Source organism: Ambystoma mexicanum, chromosome 9 (assembly GCF_040938575.1).
Source record: "Ambystoma mexicanum isolate Mex_15411 chromosome 9, UKY_AmexF1_1, whole genome shotgun sequence".
Classification (NCBI taxonomy): Eukaryota; Metazoa; Chordata; class Amphibia; order Caudata; family Ambystomatidae; genus Ambystoma; species Ambystoma mexicanum.
This window is the reverse complement of record NC_090931.1, coordinates 621505849-621526468: the sequence shown is the minus strand read 5'-3', so window position 1 is coordinate 621526468 and position 20620 is coordinate 621505849. Positions and strand designations below refer to the sequence as shown.

At 52.3% G+C, this 20620-nt stretch overlaps 1 protein-coding gene across 3 annotated transcripts in view; it reads right to left on the bottom strand.

The window, feature by feature from the left end:
* The window catches only part of SEZ6 (seizure related 6 homolog), a 1141307-nt gene extending 1121727 nt beyond the window's left edge, over window positions 1-19580 (bottom strand). For all 3 annotated transcript variants that reach the window (XR_011274646.1, XM_069615298.1, XM_069615299.1), the window contains exon 1: window positions 19141-19580. Coding sequence is in view for 2 of the 3 variants with exons in the window: in XM_069615298.1 (XP_069471399.1) it covers window positions 19141-19225 (85 nt within the window). In the remaining variant the exon portion in view is untranslated. The remainder of the gene's footprint in view (window positions 1-19140) is intronic.
* Window positions 19581-20620: the final 1040 nt, after the last annotated feature.

Genomic DNA, 20620 nt, shown 5'->3' with positions numbered 1-20620 from the left:
TAGTAATTGGCAAGGTCGTACGGGTGTATAGTGTGTTATTGAGGAGTTGGAGTATTCATACTGTTCTTGGGGTGCTTGGAAAGATGCCCTGGTCAAGGGAGGCACTGACTATACGGAGAAGCGGGAGCCCGGGTAGATCCTGGGAACTGTTTCATGATGGCAGGGGGAGTGATGTTCTCCTTGTATGAGGTGGGTGTTAGTGATGTGAGAGTATCAACAGCACCTGGTGTGTGAGGGATGTGAAGGCAGTCCGGGGTTGTGTTGCATGAGGTGGCATGGTGAGCAGGGAGGGCCACCGATTTTGAGACATTGATACGTTGCTTGATTTATCATTCTTGGTGTGGAAGAAGTTGTTAATCGTGCTGCATGTTCCTGTGAACTGGAGGATTAATAGGTTGGAGACGTGCTTTAAAGCCACAAAGGGGCATCACCCCATAGTCGCAGAGAAATATGCAGCTTTAGCTTCAGTGATGAGTACCCAACGATGAGTGCCCACCGAATACGTCACAACGCCTTTAAGGTGAGGAGGCCCTCATGTATGGATTTTTGTGCCATCATGTTTCGTGTGTTTGGAAAGTGCATTTATGGTCAATCAGTCCTGGTGTATATAAGGAGGTGTAAGGTTTAAGCCTGTTGCAACATGATGTCATGTATGTTTGCCAGATCTCCCATGGTTCAGCCGAAGGTCGACAACAAGGTGTACCCAAGCTTCCACAACATGATGGTCCAGAAACGTTTAAAGAAATAGCTGAACCTTGACACCTCAGGGAACCCTTGGCTCTCCTGTTGGTAGTGATGGATGAGCTCAAGACATACACCTGGGCTATATAAGAAACAAATGCAATGGAAAACAGTGGCGATAGAAAAACATTAAGGTTCAAAAAATATATAAACAGGTAGCCATGCTGATTAAATGAACCTAGCGAGATGGGGTGCACGTAAGAACAATCTGGGTCTAAATGCAACCAGGTAATGAAAAATGAATACAGCAAAGAGTGTTGAATTGAGATGGGACTCCAGCTGTTGAATTATTTAAATTGTCAAAAGGTCAAACTAGTATTTAAACAGTGAAAGAGTCTCAAAGAATCCAGGTGCTTAGGTTCCTCACACAGACGAGCAGAACTGGGTGGGGGCACAAGGCACACATGATAAAGAAAATGTACCTGGGGGCAGGCAGTGATTTTGTGTGATGAATATCAAACGCCCAGATGCCCTTGGGTTCGGCGCGTTCCACAAATATCAAATAAATAAATAAATGTACCTCTACTTCCAAGTGCCTTGCCAGTCTAGGTCCTTGGCCAGGTCACTGGAGATGGGTGAAGGACTTCCAGCTGGCCAGGCCGTAAACTACTAGCCCCAGGGAGAGTGTTTTTATTTTCTATAGTGCTGCCTAGAAGAAAAAACGATTTGCTTTAAAGCACTATTGAGATTAGGAGTGGAAGGAGTGAGAGAAATGATTACATGGGCTGGAAGCAGGTAGGTGCCCCAAGACCTAGGAAGGCATCCTTGGTGACAAGGGATTGGGAGAGAAATGGGCAAGGGAGAGGAGACCACATGCAGGGAAGTACCCTTGTCCTCTCATTGATGGGACATCTGAGTCTTTCAGGAAAAGCCATAGGCCCAAAATGGTCAGATGGTAACTACTCGAGGGAAGGGGGCATTTTTTGGGCATGTGCATGAGTCTGGGGATGTGCGCACAAGATGGCAGAACTTCCATGGGAAAAAGCCTTGGGAGGATAGCTCATGGCCAACGTGCTCTCCTTGGAAGCAGGACGACACAGAGCAACACAGGTTCGATTCCTGGGTCTGCGATTAGAAACCTCTGGGTACTAAGCACGTTATAAATAAGCTATCATATGATGGGGAACGTTGCTGCCGCGGTTGCCCATAGATTCCTTGCAGGCCTGAGCCGTTCCAGTCTGTTCATTAAGTAGTTCAGCCATATCCTCCAGAGGCTCCAAAGAATTGGATTTTCGATGTATTTATTTCTTTATTTATTTTATGTGTACATTTGTATAGTGCAGAGACCCCTTGCGCGCCTAGGTGACGGTTACAGCTGAGTATGTTACAGACAGTTAGCAGGATAAGTGCTGCTAACGAAATCGGAGTGTGTTTTTAGTTTCGGTGCAGGGGGGTTCCATGCTCAAGGCAGGGGGAGTTCTAGTGTGTGTAGCGCGGGCAGCTGATGGGTCAATATGGAGCAATATCAGGTCGTCTGCGTCACTGTCTTGCTTTTGCAAATGGAGGATGGGCACGTTGATCTGCTTTAGGTGAATCGAAAGTCCAGAATCAGGCTCAGACTGGCCGCTAGGGCGACAGGCCCATGGCCAAACCAAAAACGCAAAACGCTGACGCGGGCCACTTGGTGGGTTACTTCGCTGTTCGGCTGGTAGTTTTGACCAGTGTGGCAGAATAATCATTCTTTAAAATGCACAACTTTCATCACATGTTATTAAAAAAACTCCGCCTCGGGTACTATTCAAACTGTCACAAAATGAATAGTCATTTGCAACGGTGGGCCACTTTTTCATTGGTGCCCGAGTCAATTTTATGGCCCAGTCCGACCATGTCCAGAGTGTGCTTGTTCGGAGCAGTGAGTGAGCTGGCAAGAGATACGCCACCCCGGTGAGTGGCGGGTGACGGGTAGGGCTGGCGCTTCCCACTCCCCGAGAGAAGGGGTCTTTGCCAGACTATGGCCAGCGCTCGCGTCAGCAGGGAACGCCACCACACTGGCCGGGCAGGCGCTGCGCGCGGGCAGGAACAAGTGGGACAACTTCCGGTCCCCTGGAATCCGGCGGAAGAGCCATCATCCTATCCCATATTATGCTCTGCCCTCAACGGCACTCCGCCAGGGTCCAGGTGCAGGAAAGTATCCGGGGCATGACACCATGGAAACATCTGGCACACAGCTGGGCATTCTAGGCAACTCAGCCGGATTAGACAACAGAACCGAGCCCCCTGCTGTTCTGCATGTGTGATGGGGTGGTCTGTAATGAGGTCGGAACTCTCCCGCAGGGCGCTGGCAGCCCTGGGGCCGGCCCTGGGGACGATACCACGAGCCGGGGTGCACACTGCACATGAGGCGCGCGTGCCGTGTGTAGAATGTGCAGCAGACCGCCCCTCCCCCCCCCATGCTTCTTGGTACAGCGCTCTCTAGGTCCCTGGGGCTGGGCCTGTGCCGCACAAAATACCCCGGATGCCATTACGAATAAAATAAAAGTGTACCATTGCAAGTTTGGATATACACGCCTCTCCTGCCGCAATAACTGCTCTCCGCTATATTCGAGCGGCTCAACCTTCGAGCCGTCTCCCCAATGACGCCCCCCCCCCTTCCGCGACTGCGGGAAGCATTCCACCTCTGTAATTTTCCACTCCATTTGTTCCCTCCATCCCCCCTTGTGTTGTTACTTTAAAGCATACATGTATATATGTTCGGATGCCTGCCGCAATGCCTAGCGGATGCGGAGCCTGAAGCGCCCACTGACAGGTACAGCGTCCTGTTATCAAGGCAACGCACGCGGGCGCGGGGTTTCACCGCGGACGTCTGTGATGAAATGCGGTGTTCGCAGGGCGCTCTCCTCATTTCAGTATCGAGGCGTTTCGAGAATCCGCCTACTTAACTACTCCGCCTTAAGGCACTATAAAAACTAGCACAGCGATCACTCCACCTCAAGGCACTATGAGAACGAACGCCGCACTCACATCCACTGCTGAGTGCTTCCAGAAATAAGGCACTCACCGCCTTGATCTCAAGGCGCTTTATGAACCAGTCTAGTCACCAGCTCTTCCTCGAGGTGCTTTGAGAATCAGCAGCCTCCTCGCCTCCACCTCAAGGTGCACTGAAAACTAACGCCTCCATGAACTCCACTGCACAGTGCTTCGAGAAATAGGACACTTACAACCTTAGTGTCGAGGCGCTTTGTGCACTAGTCAACTCACCTCCATATCAGTGCCTCGAGGTGCTTTGAGAATCAGCAGCTTCAACACCTCAACCTCGAGGCACTCTGAGACCTAAAACCGCCATCGCCTACACTGCCGAGGGCTTCGAGAAATAGGGCCCTCGCCACCTCCGCCTGAAGGCGCTTTGCGAGCTAGGCTGCTCATCATCGCTGCCTCGAGGTGCTTTGCGAATCAGCAGCCTCCTCATCCCCTCCACCTGCATTCAGTGTGCTCCACGACACCTCACACTCAGCCCCTCTACCTCAAGTCGTGTTGAGAAGTACAGCGATCGCTTCCACCTCAAGGCGCTTCGAGAAATGGTAGCCTCATCACCTCAAACGCCCTTGAAGAGCCAGCAACTCCATCCACAGGGCTCTTCCAAGTGCTTCGAGAAAGAGAACAACACTCACCTCCAACGCCGATGCTTTGCTATCTTGTGCCTCATATCGTCTTCAAGGCACATCATGGACCGGCACACTCATCTCTGCCTCAAGGCACTTTAAGAACCAGCCCACTCTTCGCCTCTACTTTTGAAATGACAGCGGAACGAGCGAATTCAACACCGCTATATCCATCACTCACACTCATCACACAACAAACACACTCATCTCCTCCACCTCAAGGCGCTTGAGAACTAGTGCACTTAATACCTCCACCAGAAGGTGTTTTGAGAATAGAACTCAATGCACAACAGGCTTTGATAACCAAAAGAGACATCAACCCTGGCAGAAGGAGCTGCGAGAGGTGGTGCACTCATCTCCTCCACCTCGAGGCGCTTCAGAACTAGTGCGCTTAACACCTCCGCCACAGGCACTCCAAGAAGCAATGCACACATCTCAGAAACCTCGCAGCCACTCAAGAACTAAATGGCTTCCAACTCTGGGTACTCTCAGAACGCCCCCCGCCACCATAACCTCCAACTCAAGGCACTTTGATAGCCAACAGACTCATCAAGCCCACCTTAAGCACCCCACAAATCGACCACGCGCATCATCTGCGCTGCCTGGTGCTTTTGGGAAGCGCGAACATCACCTGCACCGCCAGGTGCCTTGAGAGTGATCACCTGCACTGCCAGGTGCCTTGAGGGTGAACCCGTTTACCACCTACACGGCCTGGCACTTTCGGGGGCAGCACGCCCATCACCCGCACCGCCAGGTGCCTTGAGAGTGATCACCTGCACTGCCAGGTGCCTTGAGGGTGAACCCGTTTACCACCTACACGGCCTGGCACTTTCGGGGGCAGCACGCCCATCACCCGCACTGCCAGGTGCCTTGAGAGTGATCACCTGCACTGCCAGGAGCCTTGAGGGTGAACTCGTTTACCACCTACACGGCCTGGCGCTTTCGGGGGCAGCACGCCCATCACCCGCACTGCCAGGTGCCTTGAGAGTGATCACCTGCACTGCCAGGTGCCTTGAGGGGGAACGCGTTTACCACCTACACTGCCAGGCGCTTCCGGGGGCAGCACGGTCCTCGCCTGCACACCATGGCTATCCGAGGAACAGGGCTCTCGCCTCCTTTGACTCGAATAACTGTCAGACAAATAAATAGTAATCTTCCGTTTCTGGTCCCAGTGCCAAGAAACCAACGTGGCGGCGCTGTGTAGGTAACGTAGCGTAAACGCCACTGGCGCTCTGCTCGCGCTCTCCATTAACCCCATCAAGTGCGGTTTCTGAATGGCCTTAACAGGGCACCCCACCCGCCTTTGCTTCCAATTAATGTACCACCCGCGGCCATGTCCTCTGCGTTTCTCTCCACGCGACGTGCAGGGTGGGCGTGTTTTAGGGGACTTTGAGTCGCAGAGTGCCGGTGTGGACCTAATGGCATATATCTTCGAATGCTATTCCTCGCCAAGATCAAACATTACCACCTAGCCTTCCCATTGGACGGAACCGGGCACCAAGAGTATGTAAATCCCGCCTTCCCCACCCACTTCACAAATCATTGTCAGTGCTCTTACACTCCCTGGCCTAGTACCATAGTTAATTCCACATTCTTTGTCTCAAGGCCTTGTAAGAATGTTATTGTATTTTCCCCCGGTTCCCTCCCCTGAAGCGCTTTGAAACACGGGTATAGGCGCTATTCAAATAAACTATCAATCAGTAAATCGTGACTATACAGTCACCAGGAAGATAGCACAGCGGGTTGAGAGCTGTGTATGGCTGTCTTCTTCGTGCTTCCTGTCATTACTTCACAGGTTACTTGCAAAGCGCGCCCGTGGCCTTTACGTGACCTCGCGGCGCTGCACGGCCCAATGCGGCCCAGCTGAGTGTTTGCTGATGGCAACAGGATAATGCAGTTTGTGGTGTGTACTATAGAACAGATCTACGGGAATATACACACAGAAAAGGCAGGGTTATTCGAGCGAATCGCTCTTCCGAGCGCATTATGCAAGCTGTAACGCGAGCCACTGCGCACCAGAGCAGACGCTCGCCCCCCCTCCCTCCATATGGAAGTATGTGGTACACGTGGAGGCTTGATGGTTTGTGGACGTTCCATATCCTAAGCCCCAGGCAGTTGCATATCCGATTATCCATGATTGACATGGGGAGGAGGGGGCGACCAACTTACCAACATCTATCTGGCGCAATCTTTTGTCAGAACGTGTACCCGGTGTTCCTCTCAGCCTGGCTGCTCTGATTAAATTGCACAGTTTATGTATATGTAATCCCGGCTTCTCCACTTCACAAGTCTGTGTGGCCGTCGGCAAACCCGCGTGCCAGAGATCTGGTATCATCCACCACTCGGAGCACTTAGAAACAATCAGATCGCCAGCATTACGCACTACATCAAAAAAGGACATGGCACCGTCGACTGACGGGAGCGTGTGAGCTTGAAGCAAATGCATTCAATTTGCAGTCATGCATTAGGTCGTTATAATTTTGTGCAACGCTGCAGTGCGGAATACTGGACGCGCTCGTCTCTCCACCTTCCTTAGAAACACTGGTTTTGTTTTTTGCATCCCAGAGTGTGGGTATTTGCTGGTGATAAACACACAGAGCCTTTTAACGCTGCTGCCTAAAACCGGCGCAAAAAGCAGCCCACGCAGAATGCCCCAGGCATAAATGTGCACATTTAGGGGCCGATTCATGGAATTTTTTGCATGGTTCAAAGTGACTTTGCACTGCTTGGGGTCCACGACACAACGCTGCACACCGACACACACCACCACACTTGTGCCGCGTAACTCAAGTAGGCCGCTATTTAGGCATTTTGGCATCTGTCCTAGTACTGTATCCTGAAATACTTTGACCTCTTAAACACAGCAATTGGGCAAATTGGCTCCCTGCATTATGCATGATGAGAACGGAAATATTCAATTGAAAGCCCTGAGGAAGACCACAGCAGGTAGGTCGAAACACGTGTCGGCTGACACTTAGAAAATAAATCTTGACACTCACTAACATATTTGAGCCAGTTTTCATGAATATTCCTGACACCGGCTGAGAGTGATGAACACACATTGCTTCTTCGAATTATTCCAGAATCCCGGCCTGAGTTCCTGTGTTTCACTCTCCTTGCAGCCAGTAGTTACTTGGATAACTATAATAAAAAAGGAGAGCTAAGACCCAGGAAAGGGCTCTGCCTTTTTCTGTGTATAGTGCTAGCTGTAGTAGTCATTTTGGTAACAGTAGAAGGGGCGCTAGTAGTGGTAGTTTTGTTGTTGCAGTGCAGTTAAAACTATCCACAGCACTAGACTAGTAGCAGGACTAGTAACAGCAGTAGTGATAGTAGACATGAGGAATAGGAATTAAATTACTTGTATCAACCATAGTACCCATGACAGTCTTCGCTGCTGGGGTATTAAGAGAAGCAATAGTAGTAATAATATTACTAGCCGTGGCACCTTGCGTGGTGCCAGCAGCAGTGCCATTCACAGGAATATCCATGTGACTACCACTACTAATAGTGGTAGCGAGCACAGTGCCATTTACCAGTGGTAGTAGCAGTACTCGCGGTCATTCAGCCGATGGGGAGGGGGTGGAGCATAAAGGGTGCTGCAGTTATGGCAGGGCCAGGATGCAGGGTGGCGTGCCTGCGCGCTATGCGCGGCCTATATCTTCCTGTTACTGCAGAGCACAGAACCTCCTGCTCCTTTGTGCACCCTAAGTAACTTTCCATGTCTATTTTTAGCCTGACAGTGTCCTGGAAATGATGGCTGTTTGTTAAATACCATTTCCAAAAATGCAATTACCAAAGTGATCAGATTAAAAGAAATAATGCAGGTACTTCTAGGAGACGGGCCGCATGCTGGCGGTTTATTTGTTTTCCATCGCATGCTTTTGGCATCCTCTGGCAGGATTGTTTTGCAATATGTATATAATCAGCTTGCCAAGCTGAGCTGGAAGCAGGGGTAATACATTACTGGGAATGACAACGACTTTATTGTTATTTATGTGCTTGTTTGGGGGTGGGAGGGGGTGGGGGGAGGGGTGTCCTCGTTTCCTTTTCTTCCCCTGCGAAGGATGCTCCCACATTAACACCCAGCCGGGGTGCACTCAGTGCCTGCGGCGCATTGATATTCAGGGCCTGGGCTAACTGCACAGAGCAGGCAGTTATTGCTAAAGTGAAGTATTCTTCCCGCCTGGCCCTGCTGCAGCCACAGAATGACTCAGAGCTCGGCCTTCTGGGCGCCAGCTCACGCGCAGCGCCGCTCTCCATCACACGCGGAGCCTTCCCCCCTCACAAGCAGGGCCTTGCTTGTCACAGCAATGCCCTTTCCCATCAAATTAGTGCATCTTTTATAACACGCTTAATACCGGAGACTGGTCGAAGTGTGGGATTGGGATTCAAACCTGTGTTGCTCTGCGTTGTCTTGCTTCCAAAACGAATGCGTTGCCTCTGAGCTATCCTGGCAGACCAAACTTGAGGATTCCTCGCTTTACACCCAGGGCCTTGTTCATCACACTCCTGGCCGTTTCTCATTACTCTCAGGCCTGTTCCTGTCACACTCAGGAACTTACTAATCACACCCAGCCGGTTCCTCTTCAAAGCAGGGCCTTGCTCGCATGGAAGACCATCCCACATCACGCCAAGCGAGTTCCCTCATTACCCGCAGGGCCTTTTACAACCACACTCAAGGATTTCTCTCATCACACTCAAGGATCTCTCTCATCACACTCAAGAATCTCTCTCATCACACTCAAGGATGTCTCTCATCACACCAATACGTGTCGTCCCAGCAGGGCCCTTCTCCCACTAACCCAAGCTTCCGCATTAAACACACATGCCCTTCCCAATCACACCCAGGGCACTCCCAGCACACATTGCAACCAGCACCTTCTCTATCACAAGAATGGCATAACCACAGCACATCCGTACCCAATGCCACCCCTACAATAGCCACTTACCGAGGCTTTTTCCACCTCACCCAGCACATGCCCCAAGGGCACGCGAGGCCTGTCGCCGTCACCTTAGACGCTTCTTTATCACACTTATGGCCTTTCCTCATCACTGCCAGGACCTTCCTTATAACAAAGCGCGTGGCCTCTGAGCTATCCTCGCAGACCAAACTTGAGCATTTCTCTCTTTAAGGAAAGTGCTCGGAGAATACTGGGGAATATTGGAACCTTCTTGCTGTCTTCCATGCCCATGAGGGCCCCTATGGCCTGTCGATCTTGCTGTAACTGCTCGGCGGTCTGCTGAACCTCCGCTGCCTTCTTGGTAAGCCCTGCTGTTCTATTCCTGCTAAACTTTGCTGTTTCTTTCTTTGTTGGCCCTTACTCAACCATCTTTTAGAAAATGCCAGTTACAAGGGATAACACCACAAATCATTTGATTAGCAATATGGACTCACCAATCAGGGATGTTATGATAGGTTGATATGATAGGTTATTTATAACGCGCTTAACACCCAGAGGTTTCTAAGCGCAGACCCGGGGATCGAACCTGCGTTGCTCCGCGTCGTCTTGCTTCCAAGGCGAGCACATTGGTGCTGAGCTATCTTCCCGAGTCAATTTCCTCGGCATTTTGCCCCATCCTAACACCCCTGCCCTGTAGGCAAAATGGAATCCTTGTCACAGTCTACAGTTTCCATCCCTCGTGGGAGCAGTAGTCGCGTATCTGAAGTCCTGGCATTAAGCGCAAAATGGAAACAAAGACTCTAGAAAAATTCCATCCTCGCCACCAGCAAAGCCACTAAGAGGGACGCTATTAAAATTGAGGATGCTTTAGCGGGGCCCTCTTCCCCCATGCATGTGCGGCTGCTGAATATGGGGATCCCCCCATGATGCTCATCTGAGGGCTACCAGGGACCTTTCAGAGGGTGGTGATTTCGACAGGCCTGAAGGTTATGGGCCCATACGGGTCCTGTCAACTCCTATAAAGGGGACTGGCGACCAAAACACTCCAGGAAACTGGGTGCTTCTTAAAGAGCACTTTATGCGGGATCTCGATGCATGCTCCAATGCTGAAGACCTCCGTGCTTGGGTTGTTTCCTTGACTCTTAAAACCCATATGTTGCAGCCTTTAAGCACGGACAAATGTTCCCAATTTGACCCTATTGGCGCAGAAAAGTCCTGCCAAACCTCTGATAATCAGAACTGTGTTCGTCAAGGCTGCCACACTTGTCCTGAAGAGCCCCCTTACAAAGGAGTGAACCCTCCAGCCTCCGTAGCAAAGCCTGCTCCCGGTGCAGTCAGTGATCTTTGGTCTGGTGGAACTCCCTTGTTTATGAAATCGGGACCTTACCTGATCCATCACTCCTAAAGGATATTCGCTTAAGCAAGACCCCGTATGGCACGAATAGCTGACCCCACTTTAAGGAGTTTTGCCATGAATCCTAGAAAATTCATTATCACTAATGCTGATAAGCCGGTTTATGATCTTTCCATTGAAAACTTTCCAACAAAAGTTTTTGCGTTGAAAAATATCCATCGAAACATTTGCATCTAATGAATTTTTTTTGCATATTTTGTGTGGGGAGTCCCCCAACCCCCTGTTTTTACCCTTAAAAACCCACCCCAACAATAATTAACCCTTTACCCTTTAGATGCATATTTTTTCAATGGATATGTTTTGATCGAAAAAGTTTAGTTGGAAACTTTTTCGATGGAAATACTGGATACCAATAAGCCTAGGGACTATGAATCTAGAGAGGTGCTTAAAAACAACATTCTAGCCTGGCACAGCCTAAGAGTGGGCCTCAATTGTGCCAGAACTCAAGATCCGAGAGTCCTTCAGAGGATACAGATTGAGGACTGGTGCTCCCTTGATAACACAGACTGCATTGTTATTGGATGTGGACTTAGCAACCTACCCTTGTTTGTGACCAAAAACTCTAATTTGCAGAATATGTCCTCATTTGCCACGCTTAGAATGATTGAGAACAGAGTTTTTTCCTTGATTATGTACGCCTTGGTAGTTTGCTTATTTTTTACCATATGTTTGATTATGCTATGTAGTTATATGATAAGTTTGTTTTGTATCCTGTTTTTTGGAAGCGCACTGAGAACTGCGGGCGTGTTGCGCTATATAAGAAATAAACTAAACACACAAGGCTTTCCCCATTGAATTCCCGGTCACATTCAGTGCCTTCCCACATCACTCTCCCCCGTCAGACTTGTGACCTTCCCCAGGGGTGGACTGGGAACCATGAGAGGTCCTGGAAATAATGTTCAAAGTGGCCCCACATTACAGATTTTCAGCAAGCCCAACCCTTTTCCTATGAGAAAATGTGGAAATAATACACAAATAATAATAATAATACACAAAAGAGGCCCAGGAAGCAGAGGTCTGCCGGGAAATCTCCGAAGTTCAATACAGGCCACTCCAGCCATGACCTTCCCACCTTGCACCCAGGACCTGCTCCCAACACAGCCTAGTCCTCCTAGCCTGCAGATGGTCTTCCCCAACATATCCTCTTCCTACTAAGTCCTTCCTCTGTGACACCTGGGGCATTTCCCAGGGTCTTTCACTGCTTTTCCCATGGCCCAAGTGCTTCTCCATCACACAGGCCTTCACACATCCCACAGAAGGCCGCTCCTCAACACACGCAATGCTTTCCTTATCTCACACAGCACTCGCAGGGCCCCCGTCCATCACATCCTGGGCCTCCCCATAACATCCTGGGCCTTTCACCACTCGCACTTGGGCCTCCCCAGGGCTCAAGTCAAGGGTACACACGGGTGGACCGAGTCCACCCACCTTTTTCAGACGGTGGACTCAGTCCCCCCCCCCAACCAAAATGAGAAACATTGAATGTGTTCTTTGAATTTAGGAATTGAAGCCGACCTCGAGGATTGAACGCAGTCATCAGGTTTGCAGGCCAGACACTTCACCACTGCACTATATAACCTGATGAAAAACAACAAACAGCTAAAGGTGAAAGGTCCCATTGTGGTACGGCAAGTTCCAGAGAAAACATTTGTATTGGTTCTTGGAGTTTAAAACATGCACACCTTTTAACGTTTTCAAAAACACTATTGGAAGAAAATATCCTCTCTTGGGTTTGTGTGTGTGTTTATTTTATGAAAGGCAAATGCCATTCGTCCTGTGCAATGTGGGTGGTTATGCAAAGCCAATTTGAAATGTGCATATTTCACCTTGCTATGCCAATATGCTATGCTATGACAATTTCTGTCGGTGTCACATCCCATTGCGTTTGATAAGTCCCCCCACTTTAATTTTTAGGACTTGACCACTGGGCCTCCCCATCACATCCTGGGGCTCCCCATCACATCCTGGCCCTCCCATCACATCTTTGGTCTCACCATCACATCCTGGGCCTCGCCATCACATCCTGGCCCTCCCCATCACATCCTGGGGCTCCCCATCACATCCTGGGCCTCACCATCACATCCTGGGCCTCGCCATCACATCCTGGCCCTCCCATCACATCCTGGGGCTCCCCATCACATCCTGGGTCTCCCCATCACATCCTGGGCCTCCCCATCACATCCTGGGGCTCCCCATCACATCCTGGGCCTCACCATCACATCCTGGCCCTCCCCATCACATCCTGGGTCTCACCATCACATCCTGGGCCGCCCCATCACATCCTGGGGCTCCCATCACATCCTGGGCATAACCATCACATCCTGGCCCTCCCCATAACATCCTGGGTCTCACCATCACATCCTGGGCCTCCCCATCACACCCTGGGGCTCCCCATCACATCTTTGGTCTCACCATCACATCCTGGGCCTCGCCATCACATTCTGGCCCTCCCCATCACATCCTGGGGCTCCCCATCACATCCTGGGCCTCACCATCACATCCTGGGCCTCGCCATCACATCCTGGCCCTCCCATCACATCCTGGGGCTCCCCATCACATCCTGGGCCTCACCATCACATCCTGGCCCTCTCCATCACATCCTGGGTCTCACCATCACATCCTGGGCCTCCCCATCACATCCTGGGGCTCCCCATCACATCCTGGGCCTCACCATCACATCCTGGCCCTCCCCATCACATCCTGGGTCTCACCATCACATCCTGGGCCGCCCCATCACATCCTGGGGCTCCCATCACATCCTGGGCATAACCATCACATCCTGGCCCTCCCCATAACATCCTGGGTCTCACCATCACATCCTGGGCCTCCCCATCACATCATGGGCCTCCCCATCACATCCAGGGTCTCACCATCACATCCTGAGCCTCTCCATCACATCCTGGCCCTCCCCATCACATCCTGGGCCTCACCATCACATCCTGGGCCTCTCCATCACATCCTGGCCCTCCCCATCACATCCTGTGGCTCCCCATCACATCCTGGGCCTCACCATCACATCCTGGCCCCCCCATCACATCCTGGGCCTCCCCATCACATCCTGAGCCTCCCCATCACATCCTGGGTCTCACCATCACATCCTGGGCCTCCCCATCACATCCTGGCCCTCCCCATCACATCCTGGGTCTCACCATCACATCCTGGGCCTCTCCATCACATCCTGGCCCTCCCCATCACATCCTGGGTCTCGCCATCACATCCTAGGCCTCTCCATCACATCCTGGGCCTCCCCATCACATCCTGGACCTCCCCATCACATCCAGGGCCCCCCCATCACATCCAGGGCCTCGCCATCACATCTAGGTCTTCTCCATCACATCCTGGACCTCCCCATCACATCCAGGGCCTCGCCATCACATCTAGGTCCTCGCCATCACATCCTGGACCTCCCCATCACATCCTAGCTCTCACCATCCTGGGCCTTTCACCACCCGCACTCGGGCCATACTACTCGGCACCTAAAGCTTTCTCTTTCCCGCCCTGTGATTAACCAATCCATGCCAGGGCCCTCTGCCATCTCACAAAGCAACGGATTTTCACATGAGGCAAAATGCCTCCCCTTACCACCCGCGGCCTCCCCTTCCTACCCCACCCCACCCTAGCTGCAGATTCCTTACAGGCTACACACATATCAGTGATACTCGTCATAGGCGGTGCAGCGTCACACAGTTACCCCAAATCATCTCATTTCACCCGATTCAGTCCATTTGATTGAATAAATCGCATTTTTAACTCATCGTACATGATTTAGCAGCCAGAGGTAAGGGCAAGACTGAGTAAACGTGACAACTAAAAACAGCAAGCACGAGTCTGGGGTGCAGTGGGCACACACGCACACGTGCCAGGCGGATATCAAGTCTGCAAACACTGGCCGCGGGCAGTCTGGGTCCGCCTGCCACAGCGCACACAGGCGCCGGCAGAGGCGGCCTCGGAAACAGAGCCGCTGGTTTACTACCGGAAATGCTAATTGCCAATACCCACAACTTAGTTTGAGTGTGGCAAGTGCTAACGTTCACACAACTCTATACAAGTATGATATTTAGTAGCAGTTATGGAGTGGGTGGGGTTGTTCGCTGGAAATTGGCTAGGATGCTGTTTTCTGTCCTCATGGGTGTTGCTTGTGTCCTGTTCGACTTGATGTCTCTCTTGCTGTAGTAAGAGTTTCTTTATTCGGTTCTGGATGTCATTTGTCATTCTTTTCTTTGTGTTTCCTGTTCGGTTGTTTTGCTTTTTCATTTTGAATCTGTGATGTTGAAGTGCCAGGTTTTTTGTAATTTTCTGAATTGTAGGTGGTCTTTGGTGTTTCTTATATCTTTCGGGATGATGTTCCAGATTTTTGCAGCTAAGTGGGAGAAGGAGGAGCCCCCAAGTTTTTGACCGCGGGCAGTCTGGGTCCGCGTGCCACAGCGCACACAGGCGCCGGCAGAGGCGGCCTCGGAAACAGAGCCTCTGGTTTACTACCGGAAAGGCTCACTTCAGACAGCACAGCGGGGGTCTCATTGGTGCGCACAGTCTAGGCCGGCTGTGGGGTGAAGCCTGGGGTCCGGATCTGCTTAATATGGTCCACCCTTATCGGTTGCGCCACTCATTGATGGCGTTGTGGCTCTTGCCACAAGCACCCTGAAGTCGCCCTCGCGTGACATGTGCGCTGTGAGAAGTACATTACACTCACTCCAATCCACTAATGGTGATAGTACATTTGAAGAGACCCAGGGGGAGGACTCTTGGCTGAAGGTGTCCCCTAAACTAAAATAGGTGCGGGGGGGGGCAGAACAGATTAGACTCCTACAGCCAGACACATTGAAAACTTATAATAATAGCCTCGATCTGCAGGCGCCACTCTCGCCATTTGCGTCATAATTGGCGTAGAGCAAAGTATGTATCCCCGCCCGCAAATGTGACAGATTTGGGCCAAGATCCACATTTCCAAAATGCACCAACTTTGCTCCACATCAGCAGCGGGTGGGCGAGATGGCTAGCGGGGCATGCGCAGACGGCTCCGTCCCCTCGCGGGATGTGAATCTGCCCCCCAGACCTCGCACTGTTAGGGGTACCACCGGAAGCCCGAGGATGCCGATCTGGGATGGGCGGCCGGAAATACGCCCAGGCTCAATCGCACGTTCCTACCGAAGCAGCCTCCCAGAGAGGGCGCAAAGCCTCTGCGTGGGCTCACGAGCGGTGGGAGAGGGGGCATGGGGCAAAGAGATCCTTTCCTGAGCTCGGGGTCTCCATTTCCAGACCACGGGGAAAGAGATGCACGCGTCGCAGCCCTCCCCCCCCGCTCCTCCTGCCAGTAACTTCTTATACAGAACCAGAAGTAATGGCACGGCCAGGTCTCGCGCTCCCAAGCCCTCCGCTTAAGACGGCACTGCCCCTAGGCCTTCGACTACTTCAAGGGGTTACCATAGAAGAAGTGGGGAGGGGGTATAGGGGGGGGGGTACCTCGATCAGTGTACATATGGCCTTTTAAGGAGCAGCCTTGTTTTCTTGCATAAAAATTCAATTGTCGTCTCTGGGTCGGACAACTAGGAGCGAGTGGACTTGTTGCCAATGCCTAGGTTTTTCTTGGTGGCTGGGGGGAGAGCGGGGGTGGCGGGTGGAAGGAGGGGTGATATTGGATTGCACAGTTTTAGATAACACGGAGTGTAGCGCGGTATATCATAACGATTACAATAAAGGGAAGGAGTTGTGGGCTAGGGAAGGAGCTGTGGGCTAGGGAAGGAGCTGTGGGCTAGTGGTAGAAAATACCGAAGCCCTAAAATGCCGACTTTTTTCTTGAAAGCTATTTCTCCGCATATATATGCGACGAGAGACCACCGCAGCCCCCACATAACCCCCCACGTTTATTATCACCCTAACCTATCACTCCCACACATCTATTCGGTGAAATGCGGCGTTTTAAATTCGGTATTTTCGGCTTCGGTATTTTCGAGTACGCTTCCCCACCAGATGTCAACTTTGGATTCTGGTATTAGCACTTGGGCAAATTGTGTGATCCTGGGCGTATGTTTCTTTCTCCACTATTTTGCAACATTGGCACTGCCTAGAAGCAGGCGCTGTGAGCACCCTATAGATTTGTCTCGAGGAGCTGTAAAAGGAGTTCAGGCTTTGAAATAGGGGCTCTACCTGGGGGTACGGGGCCATGCATGTCTGAGTGGTGCTGACGTGGGGCCAGTGAATGGAACCCAAAGCCCAGAGCAGTGTGTCATCTCGGAGCACGTTTCATAGGCAGCGCCTGCTCCAGCGAAAAAGTGTCGGAAACTAACTTTGTGGACTGTCTGAGCAGCCGCTGCTTCCAGTCCAGAAGACTCGGCGTGCAGCTCCAGGGCCCCCAATCGAGATCCCAGTCTGTGGTCAAGGGGGTGCACCCAAATACCCACACTACCAATTGCACCATGCCCTCTCCCCGCACCACGTGCCACATCGTGTGCCAACAGGCTCGTCACGCGAGCAACGCGCGCGCTCAGCGGCGCATTGTTGAAGCAAATCGCAGCGTAACAATCCTGTTATTCCGGGGGGAGAGTGATTAAATGCTATTTCCTTTTGCAACAAAATGAGATTATCGGAAAGGAGTAATTATGGGAGACCCCAGGCACTCGACTTCCAGAACAGAGGAACCCGCCAAGCACACGCCCCGCCACTGGAATCCAATGTTTCGGTTTAGCACGAAGGCGAATTATTGCAAAGCGTCCGTCGGGGCTCCACAGAGCGATTCGACCAAGCAGGAATTAAAAGCGAAATGGGGAAAGGGTTTACTTAGTTAAACGCTCATTACGAGGGGAAGGCGCGCTCGCTCGGCGGGGAGACCGGCAGCGGGCAATGTCTGCGTTCACACCGGACCCTACGAGGGCATGCATCTACGAGTGGGCTATGAGCACCCGAGACCTCCCGGGAGGGCAGGCACCCGCCACGGACCGCACGAGGGTGCAGGGATAAGAGAGAGACAGCGGGCAGGAGCGCCGTAGACCTGTGTGCAGAGATCAAGGTGGGGTGATGGTACAGGAGTTCAGGGGACGAGGGGCAATTCTACTAGACCCCGGGGGGCATGGGGGTGGGGGGGCTACGAAAGACCCCAGAGGCTAAGAGGGAGATCCAGATAGGAGCACAGAGGGCAGGGGCGGCCGCATCTGGTACCCCCGCCCCCACAACTCCCCTTTCAGAGTGTAAAAGTGGGATACAGGAAGGACTCACGTGGACAGAGAAGGGCAAGGAGGGACATCAGTGGAAAAGAGCTCCTAATGGCCAGGAGTGGCTTGGACAAGAGCACAGAAACCGCAAGGTAACCTCAACAGAAGGCAGGAGGGACCTCATCAGATAGCATAGGCAGTGGCAGGAGCAATTCCTCAGATGACATGGGCAGGGGCAGAGGCACCTCATTAGATAGCATGGGCAGGAGTTACCTCATCCCTTGGTGCGGGTAAGGGTTGGAGGGACCTCATCAGATGGCATAGGCACAGGTGGCGGAACCTCGTAGGCTGACATGGGCAGTGCCAGGAGGCAATTCATCAGATGGCATGGGCAGGGGCAGAGGCACCTCATCAGATAGCACGGGAAGGAGTTACTTCATTCCTTGGTGCGGATATGGGCACGGGGGAACTAATCAGATGGCATAGGCACGGGTGGAGGAACCTCGTGGCTGACATGGGCAGTGCCAGGTGGCAATTCATCAGATGGCATGGGCAGAGGCACCTCATCAGATAGCAAGGGCAGGAGTTACCTCATCCGTTGGTGCGGGTAGGGGCAGGAGGGAACTAATCAGATGGCATGGGCAGGGGCAGGAGGAACCTCATCAGATGGCATGGGCAGGAGACACCTCAGAGTACACAGAGGAACACTAGGCAGTGCCAGGCGTGCCCTCGGCAGAGCGCACGTGGAACGACCAGGGGAGCACTCATCAGGCGGCAGAGAGATGGTCCAAACAGGATCTGCTCGGAGGGCATGCGGAAGGGGCAGAAGGGACCCCACCAGAAGGCACGAGGCAGGACCAGGAGAGACCCCGTGTCTGCAGCCAGGGGAAGGAGCAGGAGACACCTCGACAGGAGGCAGGGGAAGAGCGCAGAAGGGCGCCACCATAGTACCAGGGAGATCTCTCAAGGATGCCCGTAGTGGGACCAGAAGATACTTCATTCAGGTGACTAGCAAGAGGCTGCAGAGACCCCACTAGATGTCAGGGGTCAGAAGGGAAGGACCAGGAGGGACCGCCTGTCTGGGAGGCGGAAGACCCTCGGACGGCAGGGGCCAGGAAACACCTCTTCAAAGGCCACGGGAAAGTACCGGAGGGTCCTCGTCATGGGGCGCGAGAAGGAGGCTGGGAAGCAGCCCGCCCAGACGGCAGGGCGGCCATGAGCTGACCAGAAGTGACCTGTTTGATGGAGCGTCTGGGACCCCACCAGACCGAAGTGGACGGCGACTTAGCAGGAAGAAGCACCAATCGGAAACAAAGCGAGAAGAGCGCCCGAGTCCTTACCTTGAGCCCGGCTGTGCAAGGGGAGAGCGGCGAGCAGCAGGCAGACAGCATACATGGTGAACGGGGGTCGAAACGCCCTCCTCATGGACCAGACTCCAGGAGCAGCCTCCTCGCCCTCCTCCTTAGGTGACAGTCCAAGACACTTTGTGGCTTCAGGAGGCGAGGGCAGGAGAAGAGATAAGCACGGGTTGGAGAGGGGTTCCACCGGGGTTCAGGTGTGCAGCAGGGGCCGCGGGGTGCACGCAGTCGAGCCCCCTCTGTGGCCGGGGGGAGCTGGCTGCTTGCTAGGGCTGGCTGTGGCTCTGTTGTGTGATTGCAATCAGCTGGAGAGTGGAGAGGGAGGGGGCTCGGAGCTGGAAGCTTTGGCAGAGGATTCAGCTCCAGGCTGCTCACAGCGGCTCCGCTGCTTTCAGCACCAGAGACAGCTCCTAGTGTCTGAGCGTAGCATAGCAGCACCGGGAGGAGGGACAGCAACTACCGTAATGCATCTAATAGGGAGCACGGCAGAAGAGCCCGCCTATCCCAGAGATCAGGAGGCCTCCAGTACCCCAGAGATTAAGAAACTGTACTGACAGTGGGTCGGCTCCTACATTAAATCGCAAAATACGGGCCCGTGCGGGAGAAATAGGGCTCCAAGTGCATGTGTTTCGTTGGGGAGATTAAGATATAAGGCTGAAACGAGGGAAATCTCCTACCTTAAATCACCTAATAATGCGCCCGCAGGAGCAACAGTGTCCCAGAGGTGAGACTCCAATTTGGGGTGACCAGATTTACAAGACAAAAAAAGGACAGCCAACAACATAAAAGAAGGACTAACCCACACCCCCTATACCCTTAACCCTACCTTCCCACAGTACTTGCATAAACAGTGTGAGGCTCAGGGGCGCAACGAAACCTACATTTTGAGGTGGGCGGCTAGGTGGTAATGGGAGGGGGCACTTCAGGAAATAGGCGGGGAAAACTTGGAGGCGGCGACCCCCACTGTTCTACCCCACCCCCCCATGGTCTGGTGTGGGGACCAACCATGAAATAGTATATTTTAAAGCTCAATATGCAGAAAGGCTAAGGAAGTCTTTCTTCAAAATAGCAGCTTTAAAGTTTTATTGCGTTTGTTCAAGTCAATTTTTCTGAACAAACACCGTAGAACCTTAACACCGCCAGTTTCGGGTAAGGCTTCCCTTACCTCCCTGCCTAACAAAATGCAAGTGTGCACATCCAGGGGTGCACCTAGGCTAAAATTTAGGCGGGGAATAGCTCTTCAAATGTTGGGAGAGATGCTAACTTCAGAGACGGTGAAGGAGTGGCAAACATACTTGCCTAGGGGCATCTAACTTCATTGCTCATTGTAATGGGGCTATCTAGTGCAGCTTCAATGTTACAATAGGTTAACTCTCCCTTTAAAGTCTGAAAACACCCACTTCTTGCAGATCCTGAAGGTCCTCGAAAGTGTGAAAATGGCAGATGGTGTGCAATGAAAGAC